This window comes from Malus domestica, chromosome 15 (genome assembly GCF_042453785.1).
Source record: "Malus domestica chromosome 15, GDT2T_hap1".
Lineage (NCBI taxonomy): Eukaryota > Viridiplantae > Streptophyta > Magnoliopsida > Rosales > Rosaceae > Malus > Malus domestica.
In genome coordinates this window covers 9,895,919-9,921,052 of record NC_091675.1, presented here as the reverse complement: position 1 = coordinate 9,921,052, position 25,134 = coordinate 9,895,919, and the positions used below count along the sequence as shown (strand labels likewise).

Sequence of the window (25,134 nt, the reverse complement as noted above, 5' to 3'; positions counted from 1 at the left end):
TCACAATTTTGTGAGCTTTGTTCATTTTCACAAGCCACTTTCACATTCTTTACGAGTATAAGCAGTCATTTTAACTATTTTATTGGCACTAAAGTTTTATTTTATGGATAAGCGTATGTAATTGCAAGCCATTGTTGATTTGGGATGATTTAAATAATGGGCGTGACGGCAATGAAGATAATCTTTTGATTTTCATTAGAAAATTATCCTTTCAAATCAACATCACTGTAGAACACTAGGTACCTAACCTGATATATCTACGCTGAACAGTGACATCAATCTTTAAGCACAAAAGTAGTCACTAGAGATGTAATCTACGAGGTGGAGGTGCATCAGTTACCACGGTTCGGGCAAACATTTGCGAAGTGTGATGGATCTCCGCAAGCAAAACACCTTCTACCGGAGACGGGATCACCAGTCGCTGATACAAAACTCACACCAGCAGCATCTCCTGCACCCCGGCCACCTCTACCGCTGCCACCATTCCGAGTGGGATTAGATGCTGAGGCACTAACATTTGCACGCTGAAAACCTCTTCCTCCGTTATCATTGTTGAGGCTATCCTCCCATCTGCACAAGGAGAAAGAAGCGTAGACCGGGAATTAGATAAGGTAACAACATACATGCACGCGCATGTACAGACATGTATAAACACAAACACCCCCAGATACGTGTATCTGTGCACGGTGTGTGTTGCATTTACGATAAAATAAAGATTCGATAAAATTACTTAGCGCATAACAACCCATTTTGTTCAATTTAGATACAATCCAACGACTGAAGCATCAAATGCTTATATGAGAAAGACTGAAGAAAAAAAGGGCAAAAACCTTTGCGGGAAATGAAAATAATAGATTCACAAGGTCCCCTTTGGCATCTTAAACAAAAAGCAATTAATTAAGAAAACCAACTTTTTATCTTTACATACACAAAAAAGTTGCACGCCTGTGATTGACAAGAGTAGAATTTTCTTCCTCTGTTAGCTGTTGTATTAGCTGTTCGTAAAGCACATGGTGCACCACACGTAGAACATGAGATTGATACTTGTCCTGCAAACACATCACAAAAACACATTAGTTCGACCAAATGGTGCACGAACATAAATGATATATGAACAACCAAGGGGGATCAAAAGGTCAGAAACTGTTTGACAAGATAATCATCTGACAACAGGCTTTACTAATTAAGTTCCAATAATCCAGAATATGAAATATTTTGTTGGAATGTTTACAACTCACAAATTTAAGAACAAATTTTTTAACTTCACATGTTATGCTCATACAGGTGATGAATCTACATTTTAGGGTATGGTCATAGTGTTTACTGTTTAGAATATATCAAATCCTGGAGGCTTAAGCTTTAAGCTTTTGGGATAATTCGTACTTATCACCACCATAACGATTATTGTAATACATGATCTACTTCCAAAGCACTGATAATAGCAGTATATTATTGTCTCCTCTCATCCTCATTGTACATGCTTCGGGAATTAATCCATTCAATATTCTAATTAAAAATTAAACAAATGCAAACCAAAATTCAGCAGTCATACCACTTTGTACATTCATAGGTCGAGGCCTTGCACTTTGCGGACCTGAAGATTGGGAAGGACAATCGCCTGAAGAATGACCCGTTTGATGACAGTATATGCAAGCACCCTGCCTAGTATTACTTCGTTGGACATTGTTGGACATTGCTGGTCCACCCCCTCTTGCTGAATGTCATAGGAAACTTAATGTCAAAAATTGATGTTCCACCGTTTGGCATTGCATATAACGACAAGAGTGAAATTCTAATAACATTAAATTAATAGTTCTTAAAAGTATCATGATTATGTTTCTCTAAAACAGAACTATCCGAAATTCATCTCTCTAACCTTATGAAACTCTCATTTTGATAGCATACTCCATTTCCATACGACCAACAATACAATACCTCTAACATTATATCAGTCTGCTCTCATCCTAAATGATTGTGCATGCCTCGGCAATTAATCCAGGCAATAGCTTCTCATTAAGAAAATATACAGAAGTTTAGCAGTCATACCACTTTGAACATTCATAGATTGAGGCCTCACACTTCGAGGACCTGAAGATTGGGAAGGGCAATCGCCTGAAGAATGCCCTGCTTGATGACAATATATGCAAGGACCCTGCCTGGTATTACTTCGTGGGACATTATTGTTGGATGTCGCTGGCCCACGCCCTCTTGCTGAAAAACATATGAAACATCAGCGTTTGATTGTTTGGTGTCGCATATAACCACAAGAATGTAAGTTACCTTAAGTTGGACTAAGTCAACACCGTACAATTAATCTTAAATTTTGTCTAGAAAAAGCTTGAATGGTCGATTTCCAGATTTATATGCTGTCCAATGATGAATATAGGACAAATATCAATTAGATATATTACATGTTTTTTTTTATTTATAAAAGCACAGCTTCTATTGTCTAGACATGCACCACTCTTATGGTTAAAATGTATTTTCCCATTCAGGATTCTAAGAACTAATCTTGTTCAGCTGACCCTATCTTACCATGGAATCCAAGCTAGCTACCATATGAATGAGCCAATTCTGTTTTGTTGGAATGTAATAAACAGCACTCAAAGCAAAAACATTTTCTAATAAGAATTCGAACTTCTGATTGTATTGGATAAAGTTTCTCTCAAAAAGTGTAGTATTTTGAATCGTATGGGACAAATATATTTCACCAAGATTGTGTAATTCGCATACAAAATTAAATTAAAAACATACACCCAGCACTTTTTCTATAAAGTTGTTCCAGTTTTTCATTTCTTATGTCATTTATCATCTTAGTTAACTTTTATGAAAGAAGTTTTTACAAGATCCCTATCTACCAAAATTTTAACTTCTGGTAAAGAAAGGTGAATTATTAACGTAAACAAGCTTTATAGGATGTTTTACAAAGACGGTACAATTTTCAAGAGCACTCAAAAGTTAATACTTTACAAGTAAAAAATAATTGAAACCTTTGGTGGACAACTTACAAGTATATTTTTAACCATATAAAAATACATAAAAAGAAATCCACAAATCCAAAGATCATAATGTATCCCACTTTTCAGGGTATGATAAATTGTTTGCATAATGATGCACAAACCTCAAATAGTAGATGGAGGTCACAGTGGCGGGTGAAAGAAAATATGAAACTATGAGACTAATATAATTTGTGAAGAAAACTCAAATCTCAAATACTCAATAACAAAATTCATATAAAAATTGGTTTTATTTGAAAAGGTAAATTGGTTCGATTAATTTCAAACAATTACTCACAACACAAACCTGATAACCGAGAACCAGTTCCACAGATTTCCGTCAACTGTCTAAAAGTCTCATCACAGCCGCCAATGCAACCTGATTGCACATATGTATGAATTTCATGTTAGACCAACTATGGAATCATAAACTTCCAGACACTAGAAGCCTAGAGAGAATGAATGTTAAGTTTTAAATGAATATGGAACTGAGAAACAATTTAAGAATCATCATGTCCGATTACTCTACTCAGATAGACTCCAAGTCAGATTTGAGGCCCATCCTCTCAGTAAAGAAGCCTTTTTCAGCACCCCAATCCAACTTCATTCAATGAACAATACTAGACCAACAATGCATGGTGTAATGGCTTAATATTTAGTATGCAAACACACGCATGATGGAATTCTCTGAATCATTTGATGGATTAATGAAGACAAGGAGCAAAATGGAAAAGGAAATGACTTCCATTCAAAAGCTAGAGAACAATCTATTGAAGGCAATCTCAAGCACCCTGAAAAACTCAAAGCTAATCTTACTTTATGCTGCACTTACCCAAATGGTTGGCACTATAGTTTGGTGGTATTTCTAGCCGCCGAAATGTAAATTGAATCAAGTAAACAGGACCTGAAAAATAAATAAATATATTAAAAAAATTAGATCCAAAATAATACGAGCAGTAACACACAGAACTAGTGGACAACCTGTACCATATGATGCTTTAAAGAAGGTGAATTACATGACCTCCACAATTTCAGTGACAAAAAATGGGAACAGTTTAGGAGTGGGTGCATGTGAGCACCAAAGTAAAAAATAATACAGTACTGCAACACCACTAATTGTATTTATGGGCTCGACTTTTGTTTTTTGTACTCAGTTAATATACCCTAGTTAGACCCGTACAATTTTAGTACTCCATTGATTTTAGACTCTGAGAAGTATTATGTATGGATGACTGCATGTCCGCTTCATTTGAGATGGAATTATTAAAGCCTGGAAAGACCTGTTTTACGGTTTGGTTGAGTTGCTGAATGCCCTTCCCTTGTGTTAAAGTTCAAGGAGGCCAATCTGTGTTGCGCCAAGTCAGCAGAGTGTGGCTTTATTTTGCCAGAGGCATGTTTTTCTGTGGGGGCTGGGAGCAATGTGAGAATTTGAATGGACTGAAAGAAGGATATGTGACAATGTGAGGTGCTGGGAGCAACTGGGTATAGAGTAAGACCATTTTTCATCTCTTTGGTACCGTTTGGTACGTGGGACGGAACGGAACGGAGTGGGACAAGGCGTTCCGTCCCACGTTTGGTGCACTTAAAACGGGTGGAACGCGCAGTTCCACGGGACAAGTTTTGGGTGAATTTTCGTTCCACCTCACCCCCCTAGAACGACTCATTCCACATCCGTGGAACACAAAATTATAACCTCTCTGTCTCCTTCTTCCTCCTTGTTTCCATCCGAGGGCATCTTTGCTCCCTCTCCGTTCCGTCCCGTCCCGTCTGCAAACCAAACGATACCTTTAGGAATCTCTTCCAACAATTCAACACTGAGTGCTTTCTGGATTGGTTTGTCTGTTGCCAGTTTTTTCAATGGATTTTATGCTTTGTTGTTTTAGGTTCGGTAAGCTAATACCATGTTTGTAAACATTTTGTTTTAGTTTTTATTTCCTATGAAGGGGAAATATAAGAGAAGAATGAATGATCCAGAAAGGGAGCTGAAGTAGATGTGGAAAGAAGGTATAAATAAACTGAAAACATCTTTTAGTTGTTCACTTTCAAGTTTTTGTTTCATATATTCTCCTCCATTTCTCCATCCTCCTTCCCACCACCCTCCCTCTACCCTGCTTCATCGCTCCTTTCTCCCACATATTTCCTCTCCATCCCAAACAAAAATATCGAAACTTAAAACCAATAACGGAAAGTCCAATTGATAACCATTTCGTCTTTTGTTTTTAGTTTTCACTGTTTTGATTGAGATATGAAGAAAAGTAATTGGGGAAAGAAGGGATGTGGGTGATGGAAGAGGTGGGATGAGGAACAGAAGAATAATATTGAAAGTGAAAAAGAACTTAAACTAGTTTTCGGTTTTGAATTTTCATTTTGAGCGTCTTTCTTTGTACATTTCTTCTACATCTCTCCCACCATCCTTCATCCGCTCTTCTTCGTCCCTTTGTTCCCCCATGTATTTCCCCTCTCACAAACAAAATATTAAAACCGATATGTGTGCATGCCTTCCATCATAATGCAACTCCCCTTGTTCTGTATGGTACAGTGGATGCATGTAAAAAGGGGAATCCCTGACAGAACCACCCCTTTCAGTTGATGCATTTGAAAAGATTGGTCAGAGATTAAAACCAGGTTTCTCCCACTTTGGAACATATAACTATCATAGTAACGAAAGAGACGATTCTTTAAGTAATTTCCTCATCATACAAATATTAAAAACTGGTTCATTTTGCAAAAACAAAAAACTAAACATGCGACGGCATAAACAAAGTTCAGGTATAGATGGAATAACTTGACGACTTTTACCCTTCAGCATCCAGATGATATTTGAAGTTTCCATCGATTCTACATACATGCATATTATACAGCCCCCTTTTGTTGATGGATCCCTCAACGGAAGGGACTGATATATTATTTATATATATTATATGTAATATATGAATCCTCATATTTAAGCACATCTTAAATTGCATTTGTATCATTTATTTAGGCAGCTTTAAGGAAACAAAATAACAGAAAGAAACCTGGCGTGCATGAATTGCAAACGTTAGTTGTTACAGCTGCTTCTGATACAGATCCAGGGAGCCAGACAGCATTCCTACACTAAATGTGTAGCAAATAGGTGTTACAACTATTTGACCAAAATGATGCCAAGTAAATGAAATATGATACAACAACAAACAACAACAACAAAGCCTTTTCCCACTAAGTGGGGTCGGCAAATATATGAATCCTAGAACGCCATTGCGCTCGGTTTTGTGTCATGTCCTCCGTTCGATCCAAGTACTCTAAGTCTTTTCTTAGAGTCTCTTCTAAAGTTTTCCTAGGTCTTCCTCTACCCCTTCGGCCCTGAACCTCTGTCCCGTAGTCACATCTTCGAACCGGAGCGTCAGTCGGCCTTCTTTGCCCATGTCCAAATCACCGGAACCGATTTTCTCTCATCTTTCCTTCAATTTCGGCTACTCCTACTTTACCTCGGATATCCTCATGCCCAATCTTATCCTTTCTCGTGTGCCCACACATCCCACGAAGCATCCTCATCTCCGCTACACCCATTTTGTGTACGTGTTGATGCTTCACCGTCCAACATTCTGTGCCATACAACATCGTTGGCCTTATTGTCGTCCTATAAAATTTTCCCTTGAGCTTCAGTGGCCTACGACGGTCACATAACACGCCGGATGCACTCTTACACTTCATCCGTCCAGGTCGTATTCTATGGTTGAGATCTCCATCTAATTCTCCGTTCTCTTGCAAGATAGATCCTAGGCAGCAAAAACGGTCGCTTTTTGTGATCTTCGCTAGATTGCTCCGGTCATTAGTGTGGATAAGTATATAAATGAATAGAGATAGGAAAGCAAACACAAGATGTACGTGGTTCACCCAGATTGGCTACGTCCACGGAATAGAAGAGTTCTCATTAATTGTGAAGGGTTTACACAAGTACATAGGTTCAAGCTCTCCTTTAGTAAGTACAAGTGAATGATTTAGTACAAATGACATTAGGAAATATTGTGAGACAATGATCTCGTAATCACGAAACTTCTAAGTATCGGAGTGTGGTATCGTCTTGACTTGCCTTATCTGTCTCATAGGTAGATGTGGCATCTTCTCTGGAAGTACTCTTCCTCCATCCAGGGGTGGTATCTTTAACTGGTGGAGATGCACAAGGTAATGTATCAATTTCACTTGAAGCTTACTTGTAGTTTCAGGCTTGGTCAAGCGCGATACAAACCATGTAGTAGGAGTCTCCCAAGTCGCCGAGCTAGGGGATCTGCTGAAAGAGGTGACAGACAAGGTAAGCAATCAGAGCTCCGGCTGATTGTTCACCTTCTCCCCATCTTGCAGCAGCATGAAGGATAAAGAGAAGAAAGATGAGAAGAGATGATATGGGATACTTTTGCTTTTGAAGAAGTAACTTTCCACAGGCTTATTCTTGAACTGAGCTGGAGGGTTTTCTGGTTTCCTCCAGAGCCGACTGAAGAATTTGAGGGTCAAAACAAGTCCATCAAATCTAGAGTACGTTCGACCCTGCTGATATGGGATACTTTTGCTTTTGACAGAGTAATGGATGTATCGGCACGTGTGCTGTTACGCTTGTCTCCACATGCTTCCTTGTATCCTTCGCACTTGCCCTATCTGTTCCTCAAGCAGATGCGGTATCTTCCCTGGAAACATAAGATGTTGAAGATGAGTACTCGAGAGCAATGCCAGGTAAGTAATCAGGTAAGGGGTTCCAGGCAGTCAGTTCCTGGCTGGAAGCTTGATTCCAAGTGCTGACTGATTGCTCTCTTTCTCCTTGTCTTGCAGGTAACAACAAGGCCAAAGGAAAAGACAGGGAAAAAGCATGATATGGGATACTCTTGCTTTTAACCCTGATGATATGAGATATTCTTGCTCTAGTATAGCTTGTTTGCAAAGGTATTATCGGGGGGAAAGAAAGCTGAATATTTCGAAAGGCTTCGTTGGGAGTGCCCTCTCAAATATGAGGAAGGGTTGAACATTTTTGCAGGTCTGCCTGTCCGTTGGGGATGGAGGTCGACATATATAGGAGTCTCCCTAACAACAAGTAGTAATGCTATTCCTTTACCCTGCTTGGTCATAGCACGGTAGTGGGAGCTGCCAGCTTCACATGTTTTAACTCTGTCAGAGCACTTTGAAAAAGTGGTATGTGCTCTCGAGAAGTCTTCGACAGAATGCCCATAATTTCCGCAAAGCTGAGTGTGCGTGTGACAGATGCTGACAAGGCTAGAAAAGTAGGTGCCTCTTCGATTTCTGAGATCGGCCCTCGTGGTCTCTGAGCAGCCCAGCTTTTGAGAAAGCGAGCGTCTCTTCGATTGATTCGGAGAACGATGCATCTTCGATTTTTAAGAAAGCAATCATGATGGGGGTCTGGCTCTCGAGATTCGGGGAGCAGTGTCACTTCGATTTTTGAGAAAGTAATCATGTTGGGAGTCTGGCTCTCGAGATTCGGAGGGCGGTGCCTCTTCGATTTTGGAGCAAGCAATCTTGTTGGGAGTGTTTTCTCGAATGTGAGTAAAGGTTGGGCATGTTTGCTAGTCTACCTTGCCACGAAGCACAGAGGTTGACACACAGGGATTTTCCAATTATCCAGCAATGGTACTGTTCCTTTACCCTCTCTTCGATTTTTGAGAAAGTAGTCATGTTAGGAGTCTGGCTCTCGAGATTCGGAGGACGGTGCCTCTTCGATTTTGGAGCAAGCAATCTTATTGGTAGTGTTTTCTCGAGTGTGAGTAAAGGTTGGGCATGTTTACTAGTCTACCTTGCCACGAAGCACAGAGGTTGACACACAGGGACTTTCCAATTATCCAGCAGTGGTACTGTTCCTTTACCCTTGTGGGTAATAATATGGTAGCTAGACCTTCAAAATTTATGGGTCTAAACTTTGTTAGTGCTGTTTCTTTGCTATTCTTTTACCTTTCTTGGTCAGAGCGATGTAGTGGGAGCTGCAAGCTTTACGTGCTCAATTTTGGCAGAGAACTTTGGCAAAGTTATCTGTGGTACCCATGAGCTAGTGTTGCGTGTGGGAAGTGGGTGATTGAACAGTAAGATTCATGTGTTTTCTACTTCCTCAGAAGTCTTCGACAGAATGCCCATAATTTCCGCAAAGCTGAGTGTGCGTGTGACAGGTGCTGACAAGGCTGGAAAAGTAGGTGCCTCTTCGATTTCTGAGATCGGCCCTCGTGGTCTCTGAGGAGCCCAGCTTTTGAGAAAGCGAGCGCCTCTTCGATTTCTGAGATCGGCCTTCGTGGTCTTTGAGCAGCCTAACTTTTGAGAAAGCAAACGCCTCTTCGATTTCTGAGATCAACCCTCATGGTCTCTAAGCAGCCCAGCTTTTGAGAAAGCAAACGCCTCTTCGATTTCTGAGCAGGCGCCTCTTCGATTTCTGAAGATCCGTCGAGTGCAGATTTTTATAGGGGCTGGCATTAAGTTCCAAAGCACACTTGAAATCTCCACCAGTAGAAGCTCCATTCTTGCACTTCTAAGATCTTGATTTGTCCAACCTCTTCTCTCTTCAACACCTTTGAAAATGTCTGGCCCCTCCGACCGTCGTTTTGACTTGAACCTTGTTGAAGAGGCAGCCCCGCCTTCTCCAGACAACATATGGCGCCCATCCTTCGTCTCCCCTACTGGTCCTCTTACCGTTGGGGATTCCGTGATGAAGAATGATATGACTGCTGCGGTGGTGGCCAGGAACCTTCTCACTCCCAAAGATAACAGACTACTTTCCAAACGGTCTGATGAGTTAGCTGTTAAGGATTCGCTGGCTCTCAGTGTTCAGTGTGCAGGTTCTGTGTCTAATATGGCCCAACGCCTATTTGCTCGAACCCGCCAAGTTGAATCATTGGCGGCTGAGGTGATGAGTCTCAAACAGGAGATTAGAGGGCTCAAGCATGAGAATAAACAGTTGCACCGGCTCGCACATGACTATGCTACAAACATGAAGAGGAAGCTTGACCAGATGAAGGAAACTGATGGTCAGGTTTTACTTGATCATCAGAGATTTGTGGGTTTGTTCCAAAGGCATTTATTGCCTTCGTCTTCTGGGGCTGTACCGCGTAATGAAGCTCCAAATAATCAACCTCTGATGCCTCCTCCTTCTAGGGTTCTGTCCAGTACTGAGGTTCCGAATGATCCCCCTCCGGTGCCTTCTCTTTCTGGGGCTCTACCGACTGCTGAGACTTCTCCTAAGCAACCCTTGTGAAGGCTCCCTCTTGTTTGTTTATTTTGACTCATGTATATGTACACATTTGTAGCTTATCGGGGATATCAATAAATAAGTTTTCCTTCATTTCAACGTATTGTGTTAAATACACCAAAACCTTCTTCGCTAAGTTCTTTGAATTTTCTTTTGTTGAAGCTTGTATGTTGAAGCTTTCTGAGTGGAGCATGTAGGTTGGGGTAGTGTTCCCTTAATTTCCCGAGTGAGGAAAACTTCTCGATTGGAGACTTGGAAAATCCAAGTCACTGAGTGGGATCGGCTATATGAATCTTAGAACGCCATTGTGCTCGGTCCTGTGTCATGTCCTTCGTTAGATCCAAGTACTCTAAGTCTTTTCTTAGAGTCTCTTCCAAAGTTTTCCTAGGTCTTCCTCTACCCCTTCGGCCCTGAACCTCTGTCCCATAGTCGCATCTTCTAATCGGAGCGTCAGTAGGCCTTCGTTGCACATGTCCAAACCACCGTAACCGATTTTCTCTCATCTTGCCTTCAATTTCGGCTACTCCTACTTTACCCCGGATATCCTCATTCTTAATCTTATCCTTTCTCGTGTGCCCACACATCCAACGAAGCATCCTCATCTCCGCTACACCCATTTTGTGTATGTGTTGATGCTTCACCGCCCAACATTCTGTGCCATACAGCATCGCTGGCCTTATTGCCGTCCTATAAAATTTTCCCTTGAGCTTCAGTGGCATACGGCGGTCACACAACACGCCGGATGCACTCTTCCACTTCATCCATCCAGCTTGTATTCTATGGTTGAGATCTCCATCTAATTCTCCGTTCTTTTGCAAGATAGATCCTAGGTAACGAAAACGGTCGCTCTTTGGTATTTCTTGATCTCCGATCCTCACCCCTAACTCGTTTTGGCCTCCATTTGCACTGAACTTGCACTCCATATATTCTGTCTTTGATCGGCTTAGGCGAAGACCTTTAGATTCCAACACTTCTCTCCAAAGGTTAAGCTTTGCATTTACCCCTTCCTGAGTTTCATCTATCAACACTATATCGTCTGCGAAAAGCATACACCAAGGAATATCATCTTGAATATGTCCTGTTAACTCATCCATTACCAACGCAAAAAGGTAAGGACTTAAGGATGAGCCTTGATGTAATCCTACAGTTATGGGAAAGCTTTCGGTTTGTCCTTCATGAGTTCTTACGGCAGTCTTTGCTCCTTCATACATATCCTTTATAGCTTGGATATATGCTACTCGTACTCCTTTCTTCTCTAAAATCCTCCAAAGAATGTCTCTTGGGACCCTATCATACGCTTTTTCCAAATCTATAAAGACCATGTGTAAATCCTTTTTCCCATCTCTATATCTTTCCATCAATCTTCGTAAGAGATAGATTGCCTCCATGGTTGAGCGCCCTGGCATGAACCCGAATTGGTTGTCCGAAACCCGTGTCTCTTGCCTCAATCTATGCTCAATGACTCTCTCCCAGAGCTTCATTGTATGACTCATTAGCTTAATACCCCTATAGTTCATGCAATTTTGTACGTCACCCTTATTCTTGTAGATAGGCACCAAAGTGCTCGTTCGCCACTCATTTGGCATCTTCTTCGTTTTCAAAATCCTATTGAAAAGGTCAGTGAGCCATGTTATACCTGTCTCTCCCAAAACTTTCCACACTTCGATTGGTATATCGTCTGGGCCTACTGCTTTTCTATGCTTCATCTTCTTCAAAGCTACAACCACTTCTTCCTTCCGGATTCTACGATAAAAAGAGTAGTTTCTACACTCTTCTGAGTTACTCAACTCCCCTAAAGAAGCACTCCTTTCATGTCCTTCATTGAAAAGATTATGAAAATAACCTTTCCATCTGTCTTTAACCGCGTTCTCTGTAGCAAGAACCTTTCCATCCTCATCCTTGATGCACCTCACTTGGTTTAGGTCCTTTGTCTTCTTTTCCCTTGCTCTAGCTAATTTATAGTCTCATAAAATTTCAAACATCATATTTCAACAGAAATAAACAGTTCCAATTTGAGAAAGACTCACGAAGCCCTAAATAAAAAAGAGATAAAAAAGAAGATCAATAAGAGGAGACTTGATGACTTGGTCTCTCACACACTTTTCTTGTCTAAAAAACTCCTATTCTACAAAAATAATCAAGGATAAGCTACAACGTGGAAACAAATACAAGTAAACCATAGACCCAAGAAATAAAGAACTCTAACCATCAACACGCAGCCTAGTAAATAGAATACAACGTAATCTCCTTGAATACCACTACAACCGAAAGATTTGCTCCCAGTCCATATACTAAACACTACTTTAGCTTTCTTGCCCCTTCCAGCCACCTAATGCCTTTCCAACAGTCAACAACAATATTTTGGACAAACAACTCAAACTTGCTTCCTCAACTGCCTCCGCCATAGACTTAAAACGAGCAGCAAAGAAACATGAGATTCACACTTTCCCTATCTCATTTAGAAAGAGAACACCACTGGGAAGAAAAACTAAAAACTAAAAAAAATTAGCTTCTCCCATTTGAACCATATCACAAATATTGACTTTCCCATGCGCCATTAGCAAGCCATTACCATTCCAAATTTTCCCTTTAAGGTTGAAAGGAAGGAACTTCTAGCCTGTCACAAAGAAATCTGAGAAAGGGATTGCATGAAAATTCTCCTTAGGGATCTAAAAATCATTCCCTAGAATCTGGTTTACTTTGAGAAAGGCACACTTTCTAACAGCAGTAGTAATTCAGATAGCTCCTCCACCAATGCTTCATTCAAATTTCTCCAGACATCTAAGTCCCCACTATACGCATAAGTAGCCCACAAGACAATGTTAGAATCATTAAGTTAGACTGCAAAGAGCAATGGGTATCCTTCACTAGTCTTTAGATATTACTGCCAACATAGAAAGACTACAAATAACATAAAGAAATATTAAGGCTACTAATACCAATATAATAAATGAAAATTCATATAAGTGAATATTCTAAATGGAAACCTGTAGCCTACTAGTAGAATTAACGCAACACATGAAAGGTTATACCCAATAATGCCCCATGAAGAGAACAATTTGAGGGATGTCAGTTATGTTGCTTCTTCCTCTGATCAAGATTTAATCTTGATCTCCATATAAAATATACACTAACAAATGAGAAACAAAAGGGGACATGAGGAGGCATACTAACCAGTCAGGTCAGAACAATGATATAACCAATAGATTGTCTTTCTTGTTAACAAACTGTTAAAAGTAATGCAGATAAAACTTCTTACAAACATGCAATTTAGACTAGAATAAGTATATCTTAGACAAGGACCAACCTGAGGATAACCCAAGCATCCAACCATGAAATTTCCATCCTGTACAAAAGACACGTAACAATTACATAAGAAAAAAAGGTGGAGATGATTACAATTTACAAATGGTTGTAGACTTCCATAAAACAGTAATAAACTTATGACAAAGTTATAACTGTCAGCCATAAAGGAAACTGGAGAACAAAAGCCAGATCCCTGAAAAATAATTTACAAGAAAGTACAACTATGTACAGACTTAGATCTGAACAATACTCTATTTACATACTACATGAACTCTAAAGCAATATAATAAAACCAAGCATCCAAAAAGGGAAGCTCGGTAAAACGATTAAGTTTCCACTTATTTCGATTAGAATTCCTTGTAATCACATCACATACTCAAATCCCCTTAATCAATGGTCTATATTCTAAGAGGAAAAGACATCAAAATGAATCAGGCTTAACGATATAATGAAATTTATAACATTTTAATTTCACTAATCACACCTTTTTCATTCTAAAGTTAACATGGTTTATTCTCTTTTTGAAGGTTCCTTGCTACAGGAGTTTGTCGAGTTTAATCTCTAATTTTAATGATATATATTTTATATGCTGGTTTTTATGGCTAACTATACTTTTTGAGAGCACTAAAGATGATAACTACAAAGAAACCTGCTTATATGACTTCATATCAACAAAGCAACGAGCTTGCTTCCTAGAGACACATGTTCGCTAAACAAAAACTTCAGGTTTTCTTGAAGGCTTTACACACTTAAGATAATGAGGCTTAAGTGAATAATTTTAGGCAAGAAACTTTGCAAAGCGTAAATATAATGAGGCTCAAGTGAATAATTACCCGGTTTTGTCTAAGTACCATATCTGCTTCGTGGCACAGTCCACATCGCCGAATGAACTCTCCAGATGTGTGCTGATCATCCCCACTAGGCCTGCTAGATCTGCATCAAGTTGAATGACTGCCATTGCTATCCTAGAAAAATATATACAGTGGAGAAACAAGAGGAAAGTAAAGTTACCTCTCAAAGAATACTGACATGGCTTCAAAGAGTTTTACTTTGTTCAACCTTGCCTGCAAAATTCCAGATTTTGTGATTGTCAAGGTTTAAATCCTACAACATAATGAAATTTCTATTTTTTCTTGGCATCGATCCAAAACTGCCAATTTGATTTCAAAGCCAAAGGTCTTTGGGATGGATATTATTCCATGTTACACAATTTAAAACTGATTTTCATGCTGTATGGAAGCAGCTTGAAGAATTTTTTATTACAGGAAAAAGAAAAAGAAAAAGAAAATATCTTGCCTGTTCATCATATGCATTGTATATTTCAATGGGTATGCCAATCTATGTTACATGTCTAATTGATGTGTTTGTAGCTTTGCCAAAATTTTCATAAAATCTCCAATATTTTTTGATAAATTTTCGTCATTTTTTTAACTACATGATATTTCTTTTAATAGTTCATATTTCCACTGATATTTTCATAAAACAAAACTACCAGTATATCAGTCGACACTAAGGTTGCCTTGGTATGCGGAATGGAATTCATGGGAAATTATTTCCCATTTCTTTTCCTAGAGGAAGGGAGATGCAAAATTTCTTTCCCAAGCTTGGTAACAATGGGAAAGAAGGTAGAAAATATCATTTTTTGGGGGGGATATAAAGGGCAATTTTAATGAGGAGAAATTTGTCATAGAAAAATAGGAAATATGGCAATCAATACATTTTTTGGTTTCCCAAGGGGAAGGAAAGTGAATACCAAGGGGGTGGAGGGATTCACTCCCCACCCCCTATTTTCCCAAGACCCAGGAAATCATTTCTTAAACTTGGACTTACCAAACATGGGAAAGTCAGCACTTTTCCATTCTCAAGTTCTCTTTCCCACATGCAAAATGTAGCCTGACAGTTTCATCTTTAGGCGATATATGTTCTAAAGTCTAATTAGTATGATATGGTTGTCTATGTGCATAAGACTAGAATCAGAATAGAAAAGAAAATTAAGCTATAAATAGTAACTGAAAAATCAAACTACAAACTTACATCTAGGAAGCAAGCTTTCATTTGCTGCAAGCAAGTTTCCAAAACTTCAGCTTTGCTCTTAGCACCTTCACTAACAGCTTTCATGTCACGCTCCATAACAGCTCTAAGGTATGGTTTCCACAGTTTATACCTAGTAAGTAAAGATTCCCATAAATTTGATTCCCCTTGAATTTGAAAAGACATACATCAGTTAACAAATATTGCTCTTTCTAGATATGAAGTCATTAAAAATCATGTGAAACAAAAAATATCTGCAAGTAAGCTTCATGTGGAGCTTTGAAGCTTCAGACTTCTAACCATATAATAATAATTATTGGACAGCTTTGTAAGCATATTGACATGTCATACATTGTAAACTAGAAACTGAAACTTCAAATATGAGGTTTTTTCATGATAGATAGAATATAGGTAACCCTCAATAGTTCACTCAACAGACTTGCTGATCTTGGATATATTTATTTACTGAGCAATAAAAAACTACTGGCAGTAATCATACAACACAGTACAAAGACTAGGTGTAGTGAACAAAAGATCCACAATCTATATGATACAACTCTCATAAAAAATTCCAAAAGAGAAGAGGACTTTCATCGGAAATAGTTTCATATATACTTCAAATTGTAGTAGTTTAAGTCCTAAATGACTTACACCTCAACGGTCAACGCCTTGTATACTTTTTAAATTTTTTGGCAGTCTTCATTTTGAACGGTACACAATGTTTTATCATATTTTTCATGATGTATAAATCCTTTACTTTTTTATTTATATCCCAGGACTCTAGTCAGCATTTGCTAACAGAATCTAAAATGGACCACTGCCGAACCACACAATATCCCTTCTTACTAGCATTCGATGGTTCATTCATTTATAAAATATCTCATTGATCATAAAACATGTTTTACAGATTTCCAGGTATGATAAGAAAATTCAAAATCAATCTTCATATAACTCCTTTAGTTAGTTTCTGCGGATAAACTAAAACATTAACAAGCCACCCAACAAGAAATTATGATTCCATAGCAAACTAGTTTAATAGAAACTGATTCACAACGGACTTGCTTGTAGCTCAAATGGTTAAGAGCATTTACCCCTACACTAAAGGTCCTAGGCTCGATTCCCCCCTCTCACTCTATCGCTTGTATCAAGAAAGAAAAAAATGCAGCTGATTCTTAACAGTAGTTTAAGACTCAAATATTATTTTTCAGAAATGAAGATGAATTTGAATTTCTTACCCCATGTCATCATATCCCATCACCAACGCTTCGCCCTGCAATTATGCCAAATTATCAATACAAACTCCACTAGCTTTCTACTAGGATACAACAAAGAAATGTTCTTTTTCTTTCTGCTCCTGGTGGATTACTTGTCCACTCTACTGTAAAGAATTTCTAATAAAATGAAATTTCTCCTTCTAATAAAAAGAAGTTCAAGCATTCAGCATCACTTTTGCACATTACACACCATTCAGGAGAATGATACCAACAGGGTTTCCTCCTCTATACCATGTCATAGGAATTCACCTACTATGAGCAATTGTCCAAGCAAAAAGCCCAACCTTTAGCCTTTCAAATTTCGTGAGATAAACAAAAAACGAGAAAGTAGGAAAAGTCGTGCAAAAAAAAAAAAAAAGACTCATGACTATTCCAACTCCAAAATTCTGCTATCATACCTAGATGGGAGCAACACGACATTTTACTGAGAAGACCTTTTGAGAACTACAAATAACCTTCCAATTCATTTTGCTCCCCACTTCTTTTTTTCTAATATTAACTAATTGTTTCCCTCACAACAAGAAGCAAACAGTAGGCAAGCCCCTCCCTCCCAAATAAAAAAAAAACAACATTCGGGAAAACCATACAAAGATTAAACATGAGGGAGAAAGAATATAGCATATTGTTATAGCCAGAGAAAAGTTACAAGATTGGTTGGTGAGAAACGCATGCTTGAGTCCTTGGTTGCATAAAATCGATCCAGCAGCTTTTTTATGTGATCATGCATCGTTGCATCTGTGCCAATGCCCTCCTAATAAATCAAACAAAAAGGTTAGATAAATATATTTAAAATATGTAATAACATAGACAAGGTATATGCATGAAAAAAGTAATAAAAATCAATATAGCTGCCTAAGAAAATTACTAAAGAGATAAATTCATAGAGTCGATACCTTGTCCATACAACTCAGCAAATCAGCTTCACTTAAAAGTGGTGGAGGCCTAGTGACTCCCGAATCAAGAGTTAATGTTGTTGGGACAAACTGCAAGATAAATGATTATTGTTTTAATGTATAACACATACTATGGTTTTACAATGCAATTTACAACATAAGTCACAGTTTCATTTCTTTTTCTTTTCTGTTGGCCAGTCATAAAGCAGAGGGTTAACCACAGGCTCAATAACATAAAAATCTGTACTGCAAATTTGTTAGAATCTTTGTCTTCCCATTTTTTTTTCCCTTCTTTTGCCTGCAGTGTGTATGTGTGTGTGTTTAAAAGGATTAAAACATGATCTGAGTTTCAATCACAAATTTTGCACACCCATTGAACCGTTATGCCATCGTTGCACTTAATAAAAATGTAATTTCAACAGTCCTTTTATCCGCCCCCTAAAAAAACAAGAATTCAAAGTACAAAATTGATTCAATGAAATAATACTCAATCTTTAAGAACAAAAAAAAAACACTGAATTAATAAGGGATCCTAGAAATAAACTTGAAATTTTAAAGCCATATCAATGGCCAATTTAGTTAATGCTCACCTAATTAAGGGTCAAGCATACATCATAAATCACCAATAACATTAGCCAAACTTCTAGTCTCTGCAATTTGATGACTTACATGATAATTTGGGTAACTCAGTCATGTTTTATCACTTGATCTAACAGTTCGACCACACATATTCTCTTGAAATCATTTCATATTAAGTAGGATGTATATTTAGAGTCATATGCTAGTTATGGTTTTCAGCTCGCTGATAGGATATGAGAAAAGGCTTGAGAAATGGTGACAGAGAGATTATATATACAGGAATGAAATAAAACAATAACTGAACACCAATTGAAAATTTAGATGCATAGCTTAATGATTAATAAACACACCTGTTGTCCATATTCATATGTTGGTAGCAACGAACCTCCCCATGATTCAAATCGATAAACGTCTAAGTAATTTTTCTGGAAAAGAAAAAGTGATTGAGTTAAATAAAAAATTTAAAAACTCAATCTTATTTACATATAAAGACTTGATTATGTAGTACTGCTTATTTTCCAAACATATAAAAACTATTGATTATGTAGTGCCAAACCATCACATACGGACAATTCAAAAATCATGCAAGATGTACGAACACATTGAAAGCATATCAAACTCACTGCAGGAAAGACAAAACGGCAAGGCCCAAGGATACTGTTCAACTTCTAAGCCTAGAGCTGATTCAGGACCCAGAAAGAGACTTACTAGGAAGAACGTAGAACAGAAAATGGATCTGGAGTCTTAAGGTTACAGGTCCGAGGTTTGGTATGGATTTCAGGTTCCCCAAATCAGGTCCCAAATTCGGAGTGTTGGGACCCATATTTTGGTCCTGAGTTAGAGGTAATGGGTCTAAGGTCCTGGACATGGGGTCCATCTCATTTATCTTAGCAAAGAATCACATGCTAGTAATAAGAAAATAAACGCTCAAACTCAAACCCTAAGTCACCCATATAAGCTATACAAGAGGGTCCACTGCAGAGTAGCCAATGTCACAAGTATTTGTACAGCTTGAGAAGCATGGAAACGTGAAGCTCCTACAATGAACATCAGCATTCATTGTTTCGCAATTTCCCCACTTCAATTCCCCTTAGTTAATACATTTTTGGGATTTACCATGCCAAATGCTGGCAGTACCCTACTTTAAACCTTTCCCTAGAAATCCAGATAACACATCTCTTTTCAATGACACTGTGACCCTCCAACGCCAGTCTTCCTCCTCCCACCACAGGGCCATCGTATTACCGTATTAAACATATTTATATACACATGCAGATCATAAAAATATTGATCACTCTCATACAGTGTTTCGCTAAACCTTTATAAACGGGGTTCAAGAAATTGGTCAGGAAACCAACTTTTGCTATTTTCCGCAGAAACTTCCGCTGATATCAATACTTCTATATATAGTTCTATAAACATGTTTACAAACATAATCAAGTATTTTTGGATCACTCCAAAGGACTACAAAATTGATAATTCATGTTTTGAAACAAACTTTAGTCTTTTAAAGTCTAGGATTTTCATGTATTGTCCTAGTCAAACTATGTTTTCCTAGTCTTTAAAAGTCTAGGACTCACTCCAAAGAACACTACGAGTGATTTCTGGAACTCTACTAGAGGGATGTAAGTAGTTTTGATCATTTCTTATATTTATGCGCTACCAGATCTCCTACCATCACCCCTTTTCAGCCAGCCAAAACACAAGAAAGTACACATCTAAAGAATTCCCAGTGCAAGTAGCTAGTAAGAAATGGCACTAAGATCACTGTAGGCCAAAAAACAAACCACCCAAATTTTTTCAAGGCAAACCTAGTCTTGACTCTTGACAACACTTCTCATGAAAGTCAACAGGCAGCTTAATGGTTACAGAGTTTCCAACATTTGAACAAAAACAAAAAACAAAAAGATAACACTTAGTCAGGGGACTAAGAAAAAATATAAAAAACATATATTAACCAGCAAGACCAAAATTTGACTCCAAAGAGTAAAGAAGAATCAAGACTGGAACGGAAAACTCACTGCTAGTATAACTCTCCCTGAAGCAGAGAACAATTCACCAGCAATATCAATCTCAACAGTGGTTTCTGCCCCTACAGCTGGCTGTGAGACACATGCCAGGAAATGGCGAACAACCAGCTCATACAATCTCTGAAACCAGAAAAAAATAATAATAATACAAGATAAAGTATATATCTCAGCTTAGATCAAATAAAAGAACAATTGAAGAACATGCACTGAACAAATTATCACCAGTGCATGCCTTAGACTACTTACATGGTGATCTTGACTCCATCCTGATTCTCCAGAAGAAAATTTAGTGGGGTGGATAGGTGGATGGGCCTTGTCATCATGTCCACCATTGCTAGGGTTTTTCCAAAGCCCAGATGCTGGGTCCAACAATCGTTGAGCATATGATCCCCATCCAGGATGCCTTTGTTGTTCTTCCACAATCGCCTACATTACGATCCATCTAATCAGTCACGCAGCAAAAGGAATATTACCAAAATAGAGCTGCAAGAACCTAGAGATGAACACAATACAGCGTTCTATGAGGCTAAAACCCCGAAGAGTGAAAAGGCAATAAAAATGACAAATTATGCTAATGTATGATAAATGGCATACAAAGGGGAACTTTAAAGGCTTCAAAACAGAAATCATTTCATGTTCCACGAGTTAAAATGACACTTCCAGAAGTACTACTCATTTTGGTAATTTATCATTCAACCTCCCCTCCAGTCAGACTTCATAAAAACTAGATTGAAAGGAGGAAAGGGGGGAGTTGCCCATGCATCTATAATCGAGAGGGATCGATTGAGATTTAGTCTCAAAGATCTGCTTTTCAAGAAGGAAAGGCACTCAAGACAGAGCAAAATTTGATAGGCTTAGGAAGGGACAACAACACTAAATTTTTTCACAAAGTGGCAAGTGGGAGAAGAAAAGAGTAACTTGATCATATAGCGTGGACTTTCTTGGTCATGCTATCGAGATGAAAAACTTTGATCTTAAATGGAATCAAAATACTTAAATAAAGTCAACCACAATCTCCTTACTCACTTTATGAGAACATTAGATCTCATGCCATAAACAGATTCTATGTGCGTATGCATGAATGTACGCATACATTTTATTATTGCATCCACCTACATGAAATAGTTTCTTTGTGAATTCTGTCATTCTCTATTCTCTAACCATCTTTGTTCCAAATTCTTCATTGCTCTCACATTGCATCTGCTTGACCTCAATTCCTGAATTAGTTTTTTTAAATTCTTTTACCCAGCCTATATCAAAATCCTAAATTGTACAAAATCTCAATGCTTTTCAACAGTTACTACTGCCAGAACCAGTAACATAGTTTGTGATTCTCAATAGAAGAAAAGGTTACTAACACGCAAATCCGTCCTTTCAGAGAAGCCATCAGTTTCCGTACGAGGATAACTGATGAAACCAGCTTGGTACAGCTCTTCTGCCACCTACAATCAGTAAGGGTGAATGAGTGCAGGGGTAAAATGTGATGAAATCCACAGCCACAAAAACATGTCAAATGTCTATTAAATGAATATGAAATAGAATTTAAGAAAATGGATGTTGCCCCTTTACTGCACAAGAAATATATTATTTTTATCCTCCCCTTTGGAGAAGAAGAAAAGTGAATATATTATAATGGCAAATAACCCCTCTGAAACATTTACTGACATACAACGGAACCAGCCCATTTCATCAAACTCTAAGACCTAAATAGCTTCAGTCACAACTAGAAGATTCATAGAAAATTATAAATTATGAGACAACCATTGAAAATTCTAATCATAAACTATACATCTGAATCACAAATCAAACTTTAGTAGAAAACCAGGAATGGCAGTGCCTGTAACTTAAGTTCAATGCTATGGATAAGTCTATTAGTTTCTTTCCCTTGTAGATTCAAAACAATTACAAGGACAGTCAAATCTTTAGGAGAACTATGAAGCAATTGGCATTGATTTTTTTATCAATTTACCTGTAACCCAGAAACAGATATACATCAAGACAACATTGTGGCCCATGTGCTCACCTTCATTGTGTGTTCAGAACTCATCCGAAAGTATATTGAGGCACGCTGTTCAAGCTGAATTGTATTCAGAGGATTTGGAGGCTTTTTCAGCTTCTCCTGTTGTCTAACCTTTGTCACCTGTGTTTTGGAAATTTTAAAGCGGAGAGTGCAAATGGTTATACGAAAATTAGCAATGTTACACAAACTCAACATGACTTACAGTAGCAGTAGGTTCCTCAACACACATTTCATAAATAACAACAGCACAAGCGTAGTCAAATAAATGTCCACGCCTGCAAAAGTATTAAAATCATTAAACTTCAAATGGTTGGTGAAGCTGAAAAGGAAACACAAAGTCTTCACAATTTACATCCAATGGAATGTAGCAATGCCTTCATCTGATCTGTGTGAACAGTTTATGGTCCAAAACTCCTCTGGCTCGTGCGACTGTATTTCCCAATATCTCTCCACAACAAATCCAAGTGTAGGGAACTACAAACAAAGGGAAATTATAAAGCATAGATAATTGTAGGGCACTGTGCTGAAAGGGGAGGCAGATTGAATATTCTGACATTTAAATCAGTATATGTTATGGATCTAAAGTTTGTAAACTTGTAATCAATTACATACCTGGCAAGGACCATAACTTAGAACAAGATTTCTGTCACTTGCAGTGGAATCAATAACAAATGCATCTCTCAGCAGCATAGTCTGAAACCTAGTAAACGAAGCACCAATCCGAAGATCTATTTCCTGCAGAAAAAAGAAAAGAAGATTAAACTTTATTTGACACAGGAAAACAGTGTTACCAAAGAATGATAGACCCAAAATGTTAGTATGAAGATATGACTAACAGTGATCCCTTGAGTTAACCACAAATAGTGGGTGGTGAGAAACGTAGGTGTCCTGGAGCATAATTTGTAGTTCCCAAAAGTCTATAGGGTTTTATATAACCTAACAAACTAACTTGGAAGTTACGACCAACAAAAAGAGAGTTGGGTAATGAAAGGTACTCACTTGCCTAGCATCCACTGCATCAGCAAAGAATTTGTTTGCGTTGACAAGATTCTGCACTGCATTATAGATATCCCTGAAACGACAATAAAATTAAACAGTGCGGTTCGACTACTTGAAACCAAGAGGAATGAAAATTTGGAATTTAATTAGGTCCAGAACCTTTCAGTCAAAGCTGAGAAACGAGCCCTCCTTATGGTAAGATGACGATTCACGGCTGTGCATACTTCTATGACTTCAAACGCAATGTTTTCTCCTTCTCTATCACAATCGAGCCACAAGACAAGCCACTGGCACCTCCTTGCTTCCTCCTCTAACGTCCTCTTGATATCCAACTTGTCCTACATTTTTATATTTACAATCCACACAAACAAAAATCAGAGGCCAACATTGCTGCATATTCGATTGCAGATTAACACACTACTCTTGCTACTGCCCTAACACACCAGTAAGAATACGGTAAAGAAATCAAATAGCCCTAACATATCAGAATCCTTGACGGAGAGAGAGAGAGAGAGAGGAGCTGACCTCAGGGACTTTTTTATGGACGGGAGCGGTAAAGAGAAGGGCGGGGTCGCAGGCGTGCCACTTTCGAAAGCGGTCCTCAAATTCGAGCTCCATGAGGTGGCCGGTGACGGAGGTGACGAGCATGTGGCAGGGGCGGCCATTGATTGAGTAGTTGAACTCGTAGATTTTGTTGTAGCGGGATCGGCCTTCCCTCACTCTCAGCCCTTGCCCTTGGTTCCCTGACAGTAATGTCGCCACCGACTTAGCCACCGATGGCTTCTCCGCCACGTTCAGCACCCTAATACTCCCTGACATTTTCACCACTCTACTCGCCCCGCCTCCATTTGATTTCGCCTTCGAATTGAACTCTACTTCCTGGATTTTCCCGCTTGCGCCAACTCCAATTGTTCGGAGGGATTTTTCAGGGAGCCTTTTTCTTTATTTTGGGCCTTTTCATTTCTGATTCTGACCCGACCCGCCTTACCAAACCGGGTTATTGCTTTTGTATTTTTGGGTTGGGCTTTACTGGTAGATCTTGATCCATTTGTAGGACACCAGCCACAAGTTTTTGCTTCCTTTTCTTTCTCACTCACATATAACTATAGTTTTACTCTTCTACTTTCTCTCTCCCGCTTCGTGTTTTTCTCCTTTTTTTTATTTTTATTTCAATTTCTTTTTTAAATTATCATGTATTTAAACACACATATAATGTGTGATTTTTATCTAGTTGTATTTAGGAGTGAGCATAAAAATCCGTGAATCGGGAAACCAAACTGAATCACAACGAATAAACCATAAAAAAAACTGTCAACTTTGGTCAAAAAACTAAACCGGGCACAGTTGTTTCTAACAAGTATATTGTGTCAATAGCACCAACTGCTGAGTCAATTTAGAAATATGAAATGATAGTAAGTGGTCGTATGGTTTAGGTCACATAGATTGAATGTTAGCGCCACTAGCACCAAATAGATCGATTAATTGCGATACAAACATGTAAAGAAATAGGTCCAAGATAAAACAAAAGGAAAATTTTATTTAAACGCATATAACCTCACTCTACACCCAACTTAAATTTAAAATGTGAATGATGAGTTTTACCCTATTGTATAATTACCATAAAACACAAGATGAAATCAGAAATGAAACTAAAATTTATCAATAAACCCACTAATCAATATACTCACCTCCGGTTCCAATAACAACGGAGAGCCTAAGTTAATTATTATTACTAGTTTATGTGTATGCATAAAATGATTTTGAGTCCTCTAATTCATGCAGATTTGAATTAC

At 38.3% G+C, this 25,134-nt stretch overlaps 1 protein-coding gene across 1 annotated transcript; it reads right to left on the bottom strand.

The window, feature by feature from the left end:
• Positions 1-172: 172 nt before the first annotated feature.
• Positions 173-24,273, bottom strand: LOC103431441 (DNA topoisomerase 3-alpha). The gene is made up of 25 exons (XM_029094613.2): positions 23,867-24,273; positions 23,501-23,679; positions 23,342-23,414; positions 22,955-23,077; positions 22,695-22,816; positions 22,545-22,617; positions 22,346-22,462; positions 21,681-21,764; positions 20,569-20,748; positions 20,314-20,442; positions 18,643-18,717; positions 17,714-17,803; positions 17,467-17,571; positions 16,782-16,816; positions 15,550-15,679; positions 14,527-14,579; positions 14,349-14,448; positions 13,517-13,555; positions 6,014-6,092; positions 3,829-3,900; positions 3,304-3,375; positions 2,047-2,211; positions 1,553-1,714; positions 929-1,049; positions 173-570 (listed from the first exon to the last, which is right to left on the bottom strand). Exons 1-25 carry the CDS (start codon positions 24,158-24,160, stop codon positions 333-335), a joined length of 2,910 nt encoding a protein of 969 aa, XP_028950446.2. The 5' UTR covers positions 24,161-24,273; the 3' UTR covers positions 173-332.
• Between the last annotated feature and the right edge of the window lie 861 nt (positions 24,274-25,134).